We start from the raw sequence: 16,345 nt of genomic DNA, 5'->3' as shown, positions 1-16,345 counted from the left end.
ACCAACATGGAGAAACCCCGTCTATACTAAAAATACAAAATTAGCCAGGTGTGATGGCGGGCGCCTGTAATCCCAGCTACTCGGGAGGCTGAGGCAGGAGAATCGCCTGAATTCTGGGAGGCGGAGGTTGCAGTGAGCCAAGATCACTCCATTGCACTCCAGCCTGGGCAACAAGAGCGAAACTCCATCTCAAAAAGAAATAAATGAATAAATAAATAATAATAATAATAAACTAGAATGGTCCATAGAGTCTCTCGGGCATCTCTGGAGTAAGCCACCACCAGGGGGCAGCAGAGCCAGGGCAATGGAGGAGAAGTGACTTCCCCACATTGCATTTTTTTTCTTTTTTGTTTTCAGATGGAGCCTTGCTCTGTTGCCAGGCTGGAGTGCAGTGGCGGGATATCGGCTCACTGCAACCTCCGCCTCCCGGGTTCAAGTGATTCTACCGCCTCAGCCTCCCAAGTAGCTGGCATTACAGGCATGCACCACCACGCCCGGCTAATTTTTGTATTTTTAGTAGAGATGGGGTTTTACCATATTGGCCAGGCTGGTCTTGAACTCCTGACCTCAGGTGATCCGCCCACCTCGGCCTCCCAAAGTGCTGGGATGACAGGCGTGAGCCACCGCGCCCAGCCCCCTTCCCCACTTTCTACAAAGGGATCCCACATGTCCTTTCTGGTTTCTGGCCTGTAAAACCTAGTTTCACATAATTAAGTTAATGTGGCAGGCGCGACGGCGCTCAGCGGCGCATAGGTGATTCCTGAGCACTTCCTGGTGCAGGCAGCGTCCGCAGTCTTTGCGAGCGTTTACTCCTCTGGCCCCCTCTCCAGCCCTCAGTGCAAGTTCAGTGTTTCCGTTTTGTTTTTTGAGACGGAGTCTTGCTCTGTCGCCCAGGCTGGAGTGCAGTGGCGCAATCTCGGCTCACTGCAAGCTCCGCCTCCCGGGTTCTCACCATTCTCCTGCCTCAGCCTCCCGAGTAGCTGGGACTACAGGCGCCCGCCACCACGCCCGGCTAATTTTTTGTATTTTTAGTAGAGACGGGGTTTCACTGTATTAGCCAGGATGGTCTCGATCTCCTGACCTCGGGATCTGCCTGCCTCAGCCTCCCAAAGCGCTCGGATTACAGGCGCCCGCCACCACGCCCCGCTAATTTTTTTTTTTTTTTTTGCTTCAGCTGTTGTTTATTGACATACAGGTGGGCTCTTTAGCAACAGGCCTGGAGGTGCTGCAGTAGTGGGGGAAAACGGAAGGTGGAGGGTGGAGTGTTTGCTGCAGGACAGCTGAGTGGAGGGCGGGGACAGGTGCGAATCGGAGTTGGAGAAGCAAGTAAGGGCCAGGGCCAGGGTCGGCTTCAATGGAACAACAGCCCGGTGCCCTAAGTCCCCTAACTCTCGCTGGCTGTTTCTTGACCCCAGGCCAGGGTTGGGAGTCCTCTGGGCATCCATTTTTTTCTAAAGGAACCGGACAGAGCACACACAGGAAAGGAAGCTGTCACCCTCTAGCCATCTGGCTCCAGGAGCCTCCAGTCCAGCATTCCTCCTCCTTCCCTTGATTGGGTGGGGCCACATGATGGGCAGCCAGGCTCTGGGCTGTCCCACTAGAGCAGGCTGCAAACACAGCCATGTTTCAGTGAGGCGCCGATCTTCTTCCCTGGTGTCCCAGCCCGCCAGTGCCACATTACAGCCCAGAGTGAGTTCTACAAGCGTTGCTGGCCTAATGGATGGGTTGGGGGAAGGGGGTGGGGGAAGGGGCTGGAGGAGGGGCTCTGGGGTCCAGCACGGCACAGGAATGACACGCGTGGTGTTGGCGAAGCCGGAGCCAGGGCGCCATCCGGTCAGCACAATGACCACGTCTCCCTTCTTGCAGAAGCCTCCGGCGTTGCCAACATTCATGGCAAAGTTCACCCCGAGGTCCACAGCCTCAGGCCTCCTAGACTGGGTCCTTGCACAGCACAGGGAAGATGACACGGTACAGGTGGGCCTGACGAGCTGTCTGGGGATTCCGGGTCACGGCCATGACGGGGGCACGTGGGCGGTATCTGGCCACCTGGTGAGCAGACCTGCCAGACTTGGTGAGGACGATTATGGCCCCACTGCAGCACTCGAAGGAGGCATCCACGGCGGTGGCTTCTGTGGGGTCGCTGGTAATGGGCGCCAGGCGGCGGAGTTCCTCAGATGATGCAAGCGGTAGATGGCGGCCTCTGCCTCCCGGGCAGTCACGTGCTGCATGCGGACAGCCTCCAGAGGACCTTCCCCTTTGGCTGTTTCTCCAGACAGCATGATGCAGTCGGCTCCATCCAGGACTGCACTGGCCACATCACTGCCTTCAGCCCGAGTGGGGCGGGCCTTCTTGATCACGCTCTCCAGCATCTGAGGAGCACAGATGACAGGCTTCCCAGCTCGGTTGCGCCGTCCAATCACCATCTTCTGAGCAAGGAAGACCTTCTCTGCAGGAGTCTCAATGCCTAGATCACCACGAGCCACCGTGATCCCATCACTGGCCTCCAGGATTTCACGAAACCTCCGAACCCGCTCACGATTCTCGATTTTGCCGATTATCTTGATGTTCTTTCCCTTCTCTCCCAGGACCTTCCTCACTTCACGGACATCAGATGCCTTGCGGATGAACGACGCAAACACCGTGTCAACATCCTGCTCGACCCCAAACTTACAGATCCTGGATGTCCTTCTCCGACACAGCAGGCAAGTCCGCAGCAGCCCCAGGAAGGTTCACGCCCTTCTTGCTGCCCAAGGAGCCACCATTTTCCACCTCCGTCACCAGGAAGTCGGCACCTTTCTGCTTCACCTGGAGAGAAATAAGCCCGTCACCCACGTAGATCTTGCTGCCCACTTCCGCCACCTTGCAGATGTTCTTGTAGTCCAGCCACAGGGTGTTCTCGTCACACGTTTCCACGTAGGCGTTATCAGCGTGATTTTGAGAGTGGCTCCCTTCTTCGGCTCCACCTCTGCAGTGCCGCCACCCTTGATGAGCCCAGTTCGGATCTCAGGTCCTTTAGTGTCTACAGCCACAGCAACGGGCTGGTCAGAAGCAAAGCTTTCCGTGGCTGTGCGCACATTCCTGATGGTCTCCGCGTGGTACTCGTGAGTTCCATGAGAGAAGTTCAGACGAGCCACATTCATTCCAGACTTAATCATCTCCTTCAACGTCTCCACTGATCGGGAAGCTGGGCCAATGGTACAGAGGATGCCAGTGTTCCGGGCTGTGATGGGCGGTGAATCAACGTCCAGGCGGTACAGGTGCTCCAGGAATGCGTCAGCCATGGCTGCGTGCAGCTGCTGGGTCTGAATGAAGGCAGTCCCGGCTTCACTATCGGGCTTCGACATGGCTGCTGAGGTCCTTCGGCGCTGAGCGACTCGGGATATGCTGCAAAGACGAAGAGATCTGGAGCCACGGGGCGTGCAGCTGCTGTGCCTTTTTGTATTTTTAGTAGAGACGGGGTTTCACCGTGTTAGCCAGGATGGTCTCGATCTCCTGACCTCGTGATCCACCCGCCTCGGCCTCCCAAAGTGCTGAGATTACAGGCGTGAGCTACCGTGCCTGGCTTATTTTGGTTTTGTTTTTTGAGACAGGGTCTCGCTGTATTGCCCAGGCTGGAGTGAGGTGGCACAATCTCGGCTCACTGCAACCTTCCCCTCCTGGGCTCAAGCCATCCTCCCACCTCAGCCTCCCGAGTAGCTGGGACTACACGCATGCACACCACGCCCAGCTAGTTTTTTTGTATTTTTAGTAGAGACGGGTTTTGACATGTTGCACAGGCTGGTCTTGAACTCCAGGGCTCAAGTGATCCACCCGCCTCAGCCTCCCAAACTGCTGGGATTACAGGCATGAGCCACCGCGCCCATGCCTTTCTTTCTTTTCTTTCTTTTTTTTTTTTTTGAGACAGAGTCTCACTCTGTCGCCCAGGCTGGAGTGCAGTGGCGCGATCTCCGCTCATTGCAACCTCTACCTCCCAGTTTCAAGCAATTCTCCTGTCTCAGACTCTGGAGTAGCTAAGATTACAGGCACGCGCCACCACGCCCAGCTAATTTTTGTATTTTTAGTAGAGACGGGGTTTCGCCATGTTGGCCAGGCTGGTCTCGAACCCCTGACCTCAGGTGATCCGCCCGCCTCGGCCTCCCAAAGTGCTGGGATTACAGGCGTGAGCCACCGTGCCCGGTCCCTTTGTTTTTGTTTTATTACAGACAGGGTCTTTCTCCTTCATCCAGGCTGGAGTGCAGTGGTGCAATCATAGCTCACTGCAGCCTCCTTGACCTCCCGGGCTCAAGGGATCCTCCCACCTCGGCCTCCGGAAGTGGGGGGACTGCAGACCTGGCCATGGTTTAGCTCCATTTTTCCCATCTCCCCTCCGGGTGCCAGCTGCTCACCGTGGTGACCCTCTGCCTTGTGATTTTATTTTCCTCTCAACAACACACTCAGAGAGCTTTCCACGTCAGCATCTGGAGAGTTCACATTATTCACTGAACCATCCCTTCGTGCTGGGCCCTGGCCTGTGGTCACATCTTGCTGTTGCAATTCCAGCATTCTGGACTCTGTCCTCCAGGCATTGTTCAGAATTTCTTTCTCAAGGAGACACATTAGGGTCTCATCAATCGTGTTTGTTACATCATTTTCTTTCTTTCTCTCTCTCTCTTTCTTTCTTTCTTGACAGAGTCTCGCTCTGTTGCCCAGGCTGGAGTGCAGTGGCGCGATCTCGCCTCACTGGAAGCTCCGCCTCCCGGGTTCACCCATTTCTCCTGCCTCAGCCTCCCGAGTAGCTGGGACTACAGGCACCCGCCACCGCGCCCGGCTAATTTTTTTTTTGTATTTTTAGTAGAGACGGGGTTTCACCGTGGTCTCGATCTCCTGACCTCGTGATCCGCCCACCTCGGCCTCCCAAAGTGCTGGGATTACAGGCGGCAGCCACCGCGCCTGGCCTTGTTGTTATATCTATAGAATATTTTCTATTCTCTGTGCGTATGAAATAACCTACAGGGGGCCAGGCGTGGTGGCTCACGCCTGTAATCCCAGCACTTTGGGAGGCTGAGGCGGGCAGATCACCTGAGGTCAGGAGTTCGAGACCAGCCTGGCCAACATGGCGAAACCCTGTCTCTACTAAAAATACAAAAACTTAGCCCAGTGTGGTTGCGCATGCGTGTAATCCCAGCTACTCAGGAAGTTGAGGCAGGAGAATCGCTTGATCCCTGGAGGCGGAGGTCGCAGTGAGCCACCAAGATTGCGCTACTGCATTCCAGCCTGGGTGACAGAGCAAGACTCCGTTTCAAAAAAAAAAAAAAAAAAAAAAAAACCAAAGAAAGAAAGAAAAAAAAAGGAAAGAGAAAGAGAGAGACAGAAAGAAAGAAAGAGAGAGAGGAAGGAAGGAAGGAAGGAAGGAAATGAAGCCAGGCGCAGTGGCTCACGCCTGTAATCCCATAACTTTAGGAGGCTGAGGCCGGTGGATCACGAGCTCAGGAGATCGAGACCATCCTGGCTAACATGGTGAAACCCCGTCTCCACTAAAAATACAAAAAATTAGCCGGGCGTGGTGGCGGGCGCCTGTAGTCCCAGCTACTGGGGAGGCTGACGCAGGAGAATGGCGTGAACCCGGGAGGCGGAGCTTGCAGTGAGCCGAGATTGCGCCACTGCATTCCAGCGTGGGCGACAGAGTGAGACTCCGTCTCAAAAAAAAAAAAGGAAAGAAAAGAAAGAAACGACCCATGGTGAAGAGAAAAGCCAGGGGAATCCCGTGTGCTGCTCCCCCTGGGGACGATGTCCGAGGTCCTCCCCACAAGGTGCCCCCATCCTTCTGGCCCCCGCACCATGGATTAATGCAACGTGAATCCCACTGGCACCTGCGAGGCAGATGTGAAAAATGGAGCTACACCATGAGCAGGCCTGCAGTCCCAGCACTTCTGGAGGCCGAGGTGGGAGGATCCCTTGAGCCCAGGAGGTCAAGGAGGCTGCAGTGAGCTACGATTGCACCACTGCACTCGAACCTGGATGAAAGAGCAAGACCCTCTCTGTAATAAAACAAAAACAACACACACAAATCCCCACCTCACAGAAGGCCCTATGGCCCAGATTCTGAGAAGTATTTTATTTTAATTTTTTTGTAGAGATGGGGTCTTGCCACGTTCCCCAAGCTGGCCTCGAATTCCTGGGCTCAAGAGATCCTCCTATCTGGGTCTCCCAATGTGCCAGGATGGTAAGTGGGAGCCACTGTGCCTGGCCAGCCCTGACTCTGTTCATCAGAACCTGCCCACAGTGAACAGTTTGGGAGGGGGCGTGTGATCCAGGCTCCACCAACCCAAGGCAACCTTGAGACTTGGCTGGAGTGATGAAGAATTTTAGGAGGGGCCCACTGAGCCACTGGGTTGAGTGTGGGGTCCCTGGAAACACACCAGGGGAGGTTGGTGAGGAGAGAAGCCATCAGAGAAGAAAAGAGAAGTCAGAGGCAGACACTCGACATTGTTCAGGCACCTGGATCAAGCCACACCTGAAAGCGTCCATCCCCGAACTTTCCATATAACTTTCATGATTCAGGTTCCACCCAGTTCGCCTTGGTTTTCCTGTACCTTGTAGCCAGTCTTCCTAGCTGCCTCTGCCTTGGCCTTTCCAACATTCTATTCGTCAGGGCGTCAAGCCCCAGCGGCCACAGGGACAGAGACAAGGGTGTCAAGCGACCCTCCTACCCCCATCAGACCTTCTCTCTAATTTAGAGGCGGAGAAGAAAAAGGGCGGGAGCAGGACAAGGAAGTGGGTTGTTTACACGCTGTGGCCTCCAGCTCGGATTGCGAAACACGCCTGGGGACTCTGGGTCTGGTGAAGTTGGGGCCGGGGTGGGGGCTGGGGTGGGTGCAGCCCCCCTGTCTGCCTCCTGCCCATCTGAGGGACAGCCCCCCAGCGGGGCCAGCAGGCCGTCAGGCTCACAGAAGCCCGAGGGTCTCCCAGCGACTCTGGTGTGAGTCTGGCAGGAGATAACCCAGTCCCGGGGAGGGCGGAGGCCGGGAGGGCACGTTCCCCTTTCCCCAGCTGGGCCGCTGCCCACCCAGCGGACAGCGCCCCTGGGAGCCTCCCGCCCCCTCCACCCTCATAAAAGCACCCCCAGGGCCCTGCCTGGGTCAGTGTCTCAGCCACAGCGGCTTCACCATGCACAGCTGGGAGCGCCTGGCAGTTCTGGTCCTCCTAGGAGCGGCCGCCTGCGGTGAGGGGGCCCGGGCCTGGGGTGAGGGGCAGGGCTCTGTAGGGGCGTGGGTCAGGTGCTCCCCTCGGTCACACGGACGGTCCTCCAGCCCCTCCAGGTGGGCAGGAAGGGGGTGTCTCTCCTCACCAATGGAAGGCTCTGAACGCTGAGAAATTCTAGAAAATTCAGATTGCACTTTCTGGAGTCAGCTTTTCTTGCAGACAGAGTCTGAATGTCTGCGTGGAAAACTTCTTCTGCGTGGCTGACTGGGCTGGCTCAGGCATTGGTTGGCTCAGACCCATCTCTCTTATGTCCAACTGGAAGGCACTGCGCCCAGGGTGGGGCGCTGGGATCTGCCCCTGGTCCCCAGCCCACTGTGGGTTCTGTATTCTGGGGCATTCCGGCCCGAGGGTATCGAGTTTGCAACGCTGAGGGGCCCCAAGACGGAAATGGGATTATATTTTTTCTTTTTTTTTTTTGATAGGGAGTCTCATCTGTCACCCAGGCTGGAGTGCAGTGGTGCAATCTCGGCTCACTGCAAACTCTGACTCCCGGGTTCAAGCGATTCTCCTGCCTCAGCCTCCTGAGTAGCTGAGATTATAGGCCACGCCGGCTAAATTTTGTATTTTTTTGTTTTTTTTTATGTAGAGACGGGGTTTCACCATATTGGCCAGGCTGGTCTCGAACTCCTGACCTCGTGATCTGCCCCCGCGCGGCTTCCCAAAGTGCTGGGATTACAGGCGTGAGCCACCGCGCCGAGATGGGATTCTTGCGGGGAGCGGCCTGCAGGGTGAGAGCTGGGATCCCTCCCCCTCGCCCAGGGGAGGAGTCCACCCCGCGGCCCTCACGCACCCGCCCACCCACAGCTGCGCAGCCCCGTGGTCGGATCCTGGGCGGCAGAGAGGCCGAGGCGCACGCGCGGCCCTACATGGCGTCGGTGCAGGTGAACGGCGCGCACCTGTGCGGCGGCGTCCTGGTGGCAGAGCAGTGGGTGCTGAGCGCGGCGCACTGCCTGGAGAACGCGTGAGTGCCCGCGCCGCGCGGGGGAAGAGCCCGAGTGGGGTGGGGGGACTCGGCTAGCACCGACCGCGGACTCCGCCCCGTCCCCAGGGCCGACGGGAAGGTGCAGGTTCTCCTGGGCGCGCACTCCCTGTCGCAGCCGGAGTCCTCCAAGCGCCTGTACGACGTGCTCCGCGCAGTGCACCATCCGGACAGCCAGCCGGACACCATCGACCACGACCTCCTGCTGCTACAGGTCGGCCCCTTGCAGCGCAGTCCCTCCTGCGGCGCTGGGATCCTCGGCCCACCCTCACTCCACCACGCCTGCACCGCGCCCTGGGTCCAGCCTCGACCTCTCCTGCTGCATGTGGACCCCGCCCCACAACCCCCACACCCTCACCCTGGGTCTAGCCTCGACCTCTCTTGCTGCGCTGGGATTCCCCCCCCCACCCCCTGCACCCTCACCCCGGGTCCAGCCTCGACCTCTCCTGCTGCATGGGGACCCCACCCTACAACCCCCGCACCCTCACCCCGGGTCTAGCCTCGACCTCTGCGGCTGCACTGAGACCCCCGCCCCTGCCCTGATGCCCACTTCCCCCGTCCCGTCTCCCCGAGCCTAGCGGCATTCTCCCCAGCCTCGCACCCTCGCACCCCAACCCTGACGTCCGCCTCCACCCCCAGCTGTCGGAGAAGGCCACGCTGGGCCCTGCTGTGCGCCCCCTGCCCTGGCAGCGCGTGGACCGCGACGTGGCGCCGGGAACTCTCTGCGACGTGGCCGGCTGGGGCACAGTCAACCACGCGGGCAGCCGCCCGGACCGCCTGCAGCACGTGCTCTTGCCAGTGCTGGACCGCGCCACCTGCAACCGGCGCACGCACCACGACGGCGCCATCACCGAGCGCATGATGTGCGCGGAAAGCAACCGCCGGGATAGCTGCAAGGTGAGCGAGGAGACGCGGGGCCTCCAGAGGGGGCGGGAAGCGGCGGCACGCGGCGGGGGAGGGGGCGGCAAACAGGAACAGGTCCCCGGGAAGGGGCGGGGCGCATAGGGGGCGGGACCTGGAATGGGGCGGAGCATGATGGTGGCCCATGGGCGGGGCCTGTGGGTAGGGTGGGGCCATGGGGGCGGGGCCTGGAGAAGGGGCGGGGCCTCTGGGGAGGGTGGGGCTGAAGAAGGGTCAGGGCGGGCAAAAAGGGCAGGAACGGGTGGGATGTGAAAGGACCTGTGGGTTAGGGTGGGGATGGGGGCGGGGCTCGAGGAGGGGGCGGAGTCCAGTAACAGCGGGACTGCAAGGGGACGAGGCTAGGAAGGGGGTGGGGCATGAGGGGCAGGGTCTGGAGGAAAGGGCGGTACCGGTGGGGAGGGTGGGGCTGAAGAAGGGTCAGGGCGGGCAAAAGGGCAGGTCGCAGAGAAAGGGTGGGAAGTATAGGGGGTGGGCATGTGGAGGAAGGGGCGGGGCAGGTGGAAGGGGTGGGGCACGAGGACAGGGCGCGGCAGGTGGAAGGGGCGGGAATCTCTGAAGGGGCAGGGCTGGTGCGGAGTGGGATCCCTGCTGTGGCGGGGACGAGGAGGGGTCCTGAACAAGGCCGAGGTCTAGGACCGTCGAGGCTTGCGTGGTAGCCAGGGCCAAGATTGGGTGGGGCTCTAAGGGAGGGGCGTGGCCTGAGGTGAGTGGGGATTGAGCAGAGCAGGTGGCCGCTGAGACGGGTTAGGGCAGAAGTGGGATCTAGGGCAAGTCAAAGCTTGGAAGAGCAGGGAAGAGGTGTGCGACCCCATGCTGGAAAGGGTCTGGGGTGGGGTGGGGTTGGGGGAACACGTGGTGAGATTGAGGCCAGAGGGGGTGTGGCCAGGTGCTGGGGGCGGGCCTAGAGGGGCGTGGCTTGTGGTTTTGGCCTCGGCGATAGGCGTGGCGCGGGGATATTGACCAGTGAAGACGAGATTAAGACGGGAGGGAGGAGCGAGAATTGTGGGGCGGGAGCTGCAGCCCGGTGAGGGGGTCGGACATGTGCGGCCGGGGTGGACGGGGGCCGCCTCTCACGGCCCCGTCCTGTTCCCGCAGGGCGACTCCGGGGGCCCGCTGGTGTGCGGGGGCGTGCTCGAGGGCGTGGTCACCTCGGGCTCGCGCGTTTGCGGCAACCGCAAGAAGCCTGGGATATACACGCGCGTGGCGAGCTATGCGGCCTGGATCGACAGCGTCCTGGCCTAGGGTGCCAGGGCCCGAAGGTCGGGGTCACCCAAGCAACAAACTCCCGAGCAATAGAGTCATCCACTCCTGCATCTGGTTGGTCTTTATTGAGCACCTACTGTATGCAGAGGGGGAGGCCGAGGTGGGAGGATCACTGGATCTCAGGAGTTCGAGATCAGCCTGAGCCACATAGCGTGACTCCATCTCTACAAAAAATTAAAAAATTAGCTGGGCAATTGGCGGGCATGGAGGTGGGCGCTTGTGGTTCCAGCTACTCAGAAAGCTGAGGTGGGAGGATGACTTGAACCCCAGAGGTTGAGGCTGCAGTGAGTTGTGATTGCACCACTGCCCTCCAGCCTGGGCAACAGAGCGAAACCTGGTCTCTCTCTCTCTCTCTCCAAAAAAAAAAAAAAAAAAAAAATTCTGCGTGGTGGCTCACGCCTGTAATCCCAGCACTTTGGGAGGCCGACGCAGGCGGATCATTTGAGGTCAGGAGTTCCTGACCAGCCTGACCAACATGGTGAAACCCCGTCTCTACTAAAAATACAAAAATTAACCGGGTGTGGTGGTGGGCACCTGTAATCCCAGCTACTCGGGAGGCTGAGGCAGGAGAATCGCTTGAACCTGAGAGGTGGAGGTTGCAGTGAGCTGAGATCGCACCACTGCACTCCGACCTGGGTGACAGAGCGAGACTCTGTCTCAAAACAAAAACAAAAACAGAAACATTAAAGAGAGGAAGGCGGAAAGCTACAGATAAAAGCGCGAGAACTGAAAATACAGCGAAGTTCGGGGATCCGGCGCTTCCGCGGGGCTGACGCGGCCACACAGCAGCGCCCTTGCTCTTCCCTGGAAGTCGGAAAAGGGTCACCCCCACCCCCAAACACACACACACACACACACACACACACACACACGCGGGAAGGCCCACCAGGCATGGGTGTCCCCTCCTGGTCTGGCTCATATCATTTCCCTTTGCTTACCAAGGGGAACGTGAGTGTCTATTGTGTGCAAGGCTGTGGATTGAGACTCGGGTGCACAGAGACCCTGCGAGGCCGTGCTCCTATGATCCATGTGCCATAAGGGGAAACTGAGGCTCACAGGGGCTGTGCGACTCCCCTGACGTCACACAGAAGCTCCAGGACACAGCCTGGACTCAAGCCCAGAGCCATGGAGCCTGCCTTCAGAAACCACCCTGGGTGCAGCCAGACCCACACCAGGACGATGAGCGGCACCTGAGGCCCTGTGCCCTTTCTCCCACCTGGAGGAGGGGCCAGCCAGGCGCTATCGTAGAAAAAGAGACTGATGGGCCAGGCGCGGTGGCTCACGCCTGTAATCCCAGCACTTTGGGAGGCCGAGGCGGGTGGATCACGAGGTCAGGAGATCGAGACCATCCTCGCTAATACGGTGAAACCCCGTCTCTACTAAAAATACAAAAAAATTAGCTGGGCGTGGTAGCGGATGCCTGTAGTCCCAGCTACTCAGGAGGCTGAGGAAGGAGAATAGCTTGAATCCAGGAGGTGAAGCTTGCAGTGAGCCGAGATAGTACCACTACACTCCAACCTGGGTGACAGAACCAGACTCCGTCTCAAAAAAAAAAAAAAAAGACTGATGGGCCGGGCGTGGTGCCTCATGCCTGTAATCCCAGCACTTTGGGAGGCCAAGGCGGGCAGATTACAAGGTCAGGAGATTGAGACCATCCTGGTTAACACGGTGAAACTCCATCTCTACTAAAATTACAAAAAAATTAGCCAGGCGTGGTGGTGGGCACCTGTAGTCCCAGCTACTCGGGAGGCTGAGGCAGGAGAATGGCGTGAACCCAGGAGGCGGAGCCTGCAGTGAGCCGATTGCGCCACTGCCCTCCAGCCTGGGCGACAGAGTGAGACTCCATCTCAAACAAAGAAATTAAAAACAGGAATTTCAAATAAACAACAAATGCTTTTTTTTTTTTTTTGAGACACAGTTTCACTCTGTTGCCCCAGGCTCGGGTGCAGTGGTGCCATCACGGCTCACTGAAGTTTCAACCTCTTGGGCTCAAGTGATCCTCCTGCTTCAGCCTCCTGAGTAGGTGGGACCACAGGTATGAGCCACCACGCCCAGAATTTTTTTTTTTTTTTTTTTTTTGAGACGGAGTTTCGCTCTTGTTGCTCAGGCTGGAGTGCAATGGCACGATCTCGGCTCACTGCATACTCCGCCTCCCAGGTTCAAGCGATTCTCGTGCCTCAGCCTCCCGAGTAGCTGGGATTACAGGCATGTGCCACCACACCTGGCTAATTTTGTATTTTTAGTAGAAACGGTGTTTCTCTATGTTGCCCAGGCTGGTCTTGAACTCCTGGGCTCAAGTGATCCTCCTGCCTGGGTCTCCCATGGTGCTGGGACGTGAGCTGCTGCGTCTGACCTGCCTGGGCATCTTTGCATCCTTTGGTCAGCAGGAGCTACAGAGAGTTCTGGAGGAGGAGTGGTGGGGAGGACGCAGGCCGGGAACATCTGGGCACCACGTAGTCCTCTGAGTTGAGATGAGGTCCAGTCTCCGCGCTGCCATGTGGCCTCCGTTTCCTCATCTGTATCTTGGGGCCCCAAAGTCCCTGGCTCTTAGGGAGATTTTGAGGACCCCTGGGGGAACTGCGTGGCGACGAGGACCTTGGGAAGCCGGGGGCGGGGACAGCAGAGCTTCAGGGCCACAGGTCTCCTCTCAGCACCCCCATGCCCTACCTGCCTTGCCCACCCCACTATACCTGCGTGAGGTAGGAGCTCGTGACAGCCAGCTTGTGACAGTGGTCTGAGGGATAGACCCCCCCAAACCTAGTGACGCAAAGCCCACCCCGGCTCACATGGTCAGGAACTGATGGGACCAACAGGCGGGCTGCCCCCACTCCACGTGTCCAGGCCTCAGCTGGGTCACCAGAACCATGGGGGGCTGGAGTCACCTAGAGGCATCTTCCCTCGTAATCGGGTGCTGGGTGACTCTGATCTCCTGGCTCCTGAAGCTGCCCGCGAGCCTGCGTCCCAAAATCTGTGGGTACCCTCTCGCCAGCACTCTGGTTTCCTCTCCCTCCACCGGCCGCAGGCCCGCCCCCCTCGCCAGCGCTCCCGTTTCCTCCCCACCCACCCGCCGCAGGCCCGCACCCCTTGCCAGCACTCCTGCACTCCGGTCTCTGCAGAGCCACATGGAAACAGCACAGACACCCGGACAAAAGCCACCCCCGTGTGGCCGGGCCCCCAACCACCTGCCAGGGCCCACTGTGTTCTGTCCGTCACTCGCTTTGGACACCCCTGGCATCCACTAGGCGCCCCCTACATGCTGAGGGACTCGAGGAGATGGAGGCCCACGAGGACCCCTCCCGAGCACGAGAGGAGGTTGCAGGAGTGGGGCTGGGGCTGCCCTAGGGTCTGCCATTTTCCTCAGAGGGTGGCCAGGGGGCGGTGACACGGGGCTCTGTGTCCCAGCAGAGCTTGGAGTCTGCGGCCATGGGCAGGCGGGCCTTAAAGTGGGGAGTCTGCGACCGTGGGCAGGAGGGCCTTAAAGTGGGGAGTCTGCGGCCGTGGGCAGGAGGGCCTTAAAGTGGGGAGTCTGCGGCCGTGGGCAGGAGGGCCTTAAAGTGGGGAGTCTGCGCGTGGGCGGGGGCCTTAAAGTGGGGAGTCTGCGCGTGGGCGGGGGGCCTTAAAGTGGGGAGTCTGCGCGTGGGGGGGGCCTTAAAGTGGGGAGTCTGCGGCGTGGGCGGGGCCTTAAAGTGGGGAGTCTGGGCGGTGGGCGGGGGCCTTAAAGTGGGGAGTCTGCGGCCGTGGGCAGGAGGGCCTTAAACTGGGGAGTCTGCGGCCGTGGGCGGAGGGCCTTAAAGTGGGGAGTCTGCGGCCGTGGGCGGAGGGCCTTAAAGTGGGGAGTCTGCGGCCGTGGGCGGAGGGCCTTAAAGTGGGGAGTCTGCGGCCGTGGGCGGGAGGGCCTTAAAGTGGGGAGTCTGCGGCCGTGGGCGGGAGGGCCTTAAAGTGGGGAGTCTGCGGCCGTGGGCGGAGGGCCTTAAAGTGGGGAGTCTGCGGCCGTGGGCGGAGGGCCTTAAAGTGGGGAGTCTGCGGCCGTGGGCGGGGGGCCTTAAAGTGGGGAGTCTGCGGCCGTGGGCGGGCGGGCCTTAAAGTGGGGAGTCTGTGACCGTGGGCGGGCGGGCCTTAAAGTGGGGAGTCTGTGACCGTGGGCGGGCGGCCTTAAAGTGGGGAGTCTGCGTTCGTGGGCGGGCGGGCCTTAAAGTGGGGAGTCTGCGTTCGTGGGCGGGCGGGCCTTAAAGTGGGGAGTCTGCGGTCGTGGGCGGGCGGGCCTTAAAGTGGGGAGTCTGTGACCGTGGGCAGGAGGGCCTTAAAGTGGGGAGTCTGTGACGGTGGGCAGGAGGGCCTTAAAGTGGGGAGTCTGTGACGTGGGCAGGAGGGCCTTAAAGTGGGGAAGTCTGTGTTCATGGGCAGGCGGGCCTTAAAGTGGGGAGTCTGCGGCCGTGGGCAGGCGGGCCTTAAAGTGGGGAGTCTGTTCATGGGCAGGCGGGCCTTAAAGTGGGGAGTCTGCGGCCGTGGGCAGGCGGGCCTTAAAGTGGGGAGTCTGTGGCCGTGGGCAGGCGGGCCTTAAAGTGGGGAGTCTGTGACCGTGGGCAGGCGGGCCTTAAAGTGGGGAGTCTGTGACCGTGGGCGGGGGCTTAAAGTGGGGAGTCTGCGTCGTGGGCAGGCGGGCCTTAAAGTGGGGAGTCTGCGGCCGTGGGCAGGCGGGCCTTAAAGTGGGGAGTCTGTGACTGTGGGCAGGAGGGCCTTAAAGTGGGGAGTCTGTGACCGTGGGCAGGAGGGCCTTAAAGTGGGGAGTCTGTGTTCTGGGCAGGCGGGCCTTAAAGTGGGAGTCTGCGGCCGTGGGCAGGCGGGCCTTAAAGTGGGGAGTCTGCGGCCGTGGGCAGGCGGGCCTTAAAGTGGGGAGTCTGCGACCGTGGGCAGGAGGGCCTTAAAGTGGGGAGTCTGCGGCCGTGGGCAGGGGGCCTTAAAGTGGGGAGTCTGCGTTTGTGGGCAGGCGGGCCTTAAAGTGGGGAGTCTGCGACCGTGGGCAGGCGGGCCTTAAAGTGCGGAGTCTGCGACCGTGGGCAGGAGGGCCTTAAAGTGCGGAGTCTGCGACCGTGGGCAGGAGGGCCTTAAAGTGGGGAGTCTGCAGCCGTGGGCGGGAGGGCCTTAAAGTGGGGAGTCTGCAGCCGTGGGCGGGAGGGCCTTAAAGTGGAGGTGCCAGGGTGCCTGAGCTCCTGCCGCTTGAGCTAGCACTGGGCACTCACCCCACCCTCGCTGCCCTCCCCAGAGCTGCAGAAAGGAAGAGTCCATGGGCACACAGCAGGGGCGCCACTGTGCTGGGAAGGCCTCCTGCCACGGGGACGCAGCCTAATTGGAAGAAGCACTTGCTGGAGGAGGCAGGCAGGACCCCTGGGGTCAGCAGCAGAAATGGCAGAAACTTGGCCCAGGGGCTAAGCAGCCTCCAGCAGAGAGCGGTTGGAGAAACACGACAGGGACAGAGCCAGGCAGAGACACAAACAGCATGCAGAGGCACACAGACCATACACAGAAGTGCAGAGATACGAGAGACATGCAGAGACAAGGACAGCACGCAGAGACAGTACAGAGATACACAGAGACACACAGAGACAGTACAGAGATACAGACACGCAGACAGTACAGAGCTACACAGAGACGCCACACTGACACAGATGGTAGAGACAGTATATAGACATGCAGAGACACCACACTGAGACAGAGATGACAGAGACATCCAGAGACACGTAGAGACAGTATATACACAGGCAGACACCACACTGAGAGGCAGATGCCTGCACAGAAGCCACCCTGAGGATGGCCGCCCCGTCCCACCCCCGACCTGCTATGTCCTGTCCGCACTGCTCACTTTGGACGCCCCTGGACCTGGCATCCACTAGGTGTCCCATAAATGCTGAATGATTTAAAGACAGGCCAAGAGGACAGAGG

The 16,345-nt window shown here is 59.6% G+C and overlaps 1 protein-coding gene and 1 pseudogene across 2 annotated transcripts; one reads left to right on the top strand and one right to left on the bottom strand.

Annotated features, from left to right (window-relative positions):
- Positions 1-1,204: 1,204 nt before the first annotated feature.
- Positions 1,205-3,426, bottom strand: LOC100596259 (annotated as a pseudogene). The gene is made up of 2 exons (XR_004026787.1): positions 1,785-3,426; positions 1,205-1,225 (listed from the first exon to the last, which is right to left on the bottom strand). The product of XR_004026787.1 is annotated as a pyruvate kinase PKM pseudogene (transcript).
- Positions 3,427-6,830: 3,404 nt separating this feature from the next.
- Positions 6,831-10,599, top strand: CFD (complement factor D). Its single transcript, XM_030798108.1, has 6 exons — positions 6,831-6,958; positions 7,123-7,201; positions 8,047-8,203; positions 8,291-8,435; positions 8,861-9,118; positions 10,238-10,599. The coding sequence occupies exons 2-6, from the start codon at positions 7,147-7,149 to the stop codon at positions 10,382-10,384; spliced, it is 762 nt and encodes a 253-aa protein (XP_030653968.1). The 5' UTR covers positions 6,831-6,958; positions 7,123-7,146; the 3' UTR covers positions 10,385-10,599.
- The last annotated feature ends 5,746 nt before the right edge of the window (positions 10,600-16,345 follow it).

This window comes from Nomascus leucogenys, chromosome 18 (assembly GCF_006542625.1).
Source record: "Nomascus leucogenys isolate Asia chromosome 18, Asia_NLE_v1, whole genome shotgun sequence".
NCBI classification, from domain to species: domain Eukaryota; kingdom Metazoa; phylum Chordata; class Mammalia; order Primates; family Hylobatidae; genus Nomascus; species Nomascus leucogenys.
The sequence above is the reverse complement of the archived record's forward strand: the minus strand, read 5'-3'. Positions and strand labels throughout refer to the sequence as shown.

Coding starts and splice junctions, on each gene's coding strand:
- CFD (XM_030798108.1), top strand. CDS start 7,147: ATGCACAGCTGGGAGCGCCTGGCAGTTCTGGTCCTCCTAGGAGCGGCC. Junction 8,204..8,290: donor GCGCACTGCCTGGAGAACGC/GTGAGTGCCCGC, acceptor CCCCGTCCCCAG/GGCCGACGGGAAGGTGCAGG. Junction 9,119..10,237: donor ACCGCCGGGATAGCTGCAAG/GTGAGCGAGGAG, acceptor CTGTTCCCGCAG/GGCGACTCCGGGGGCCCGCT.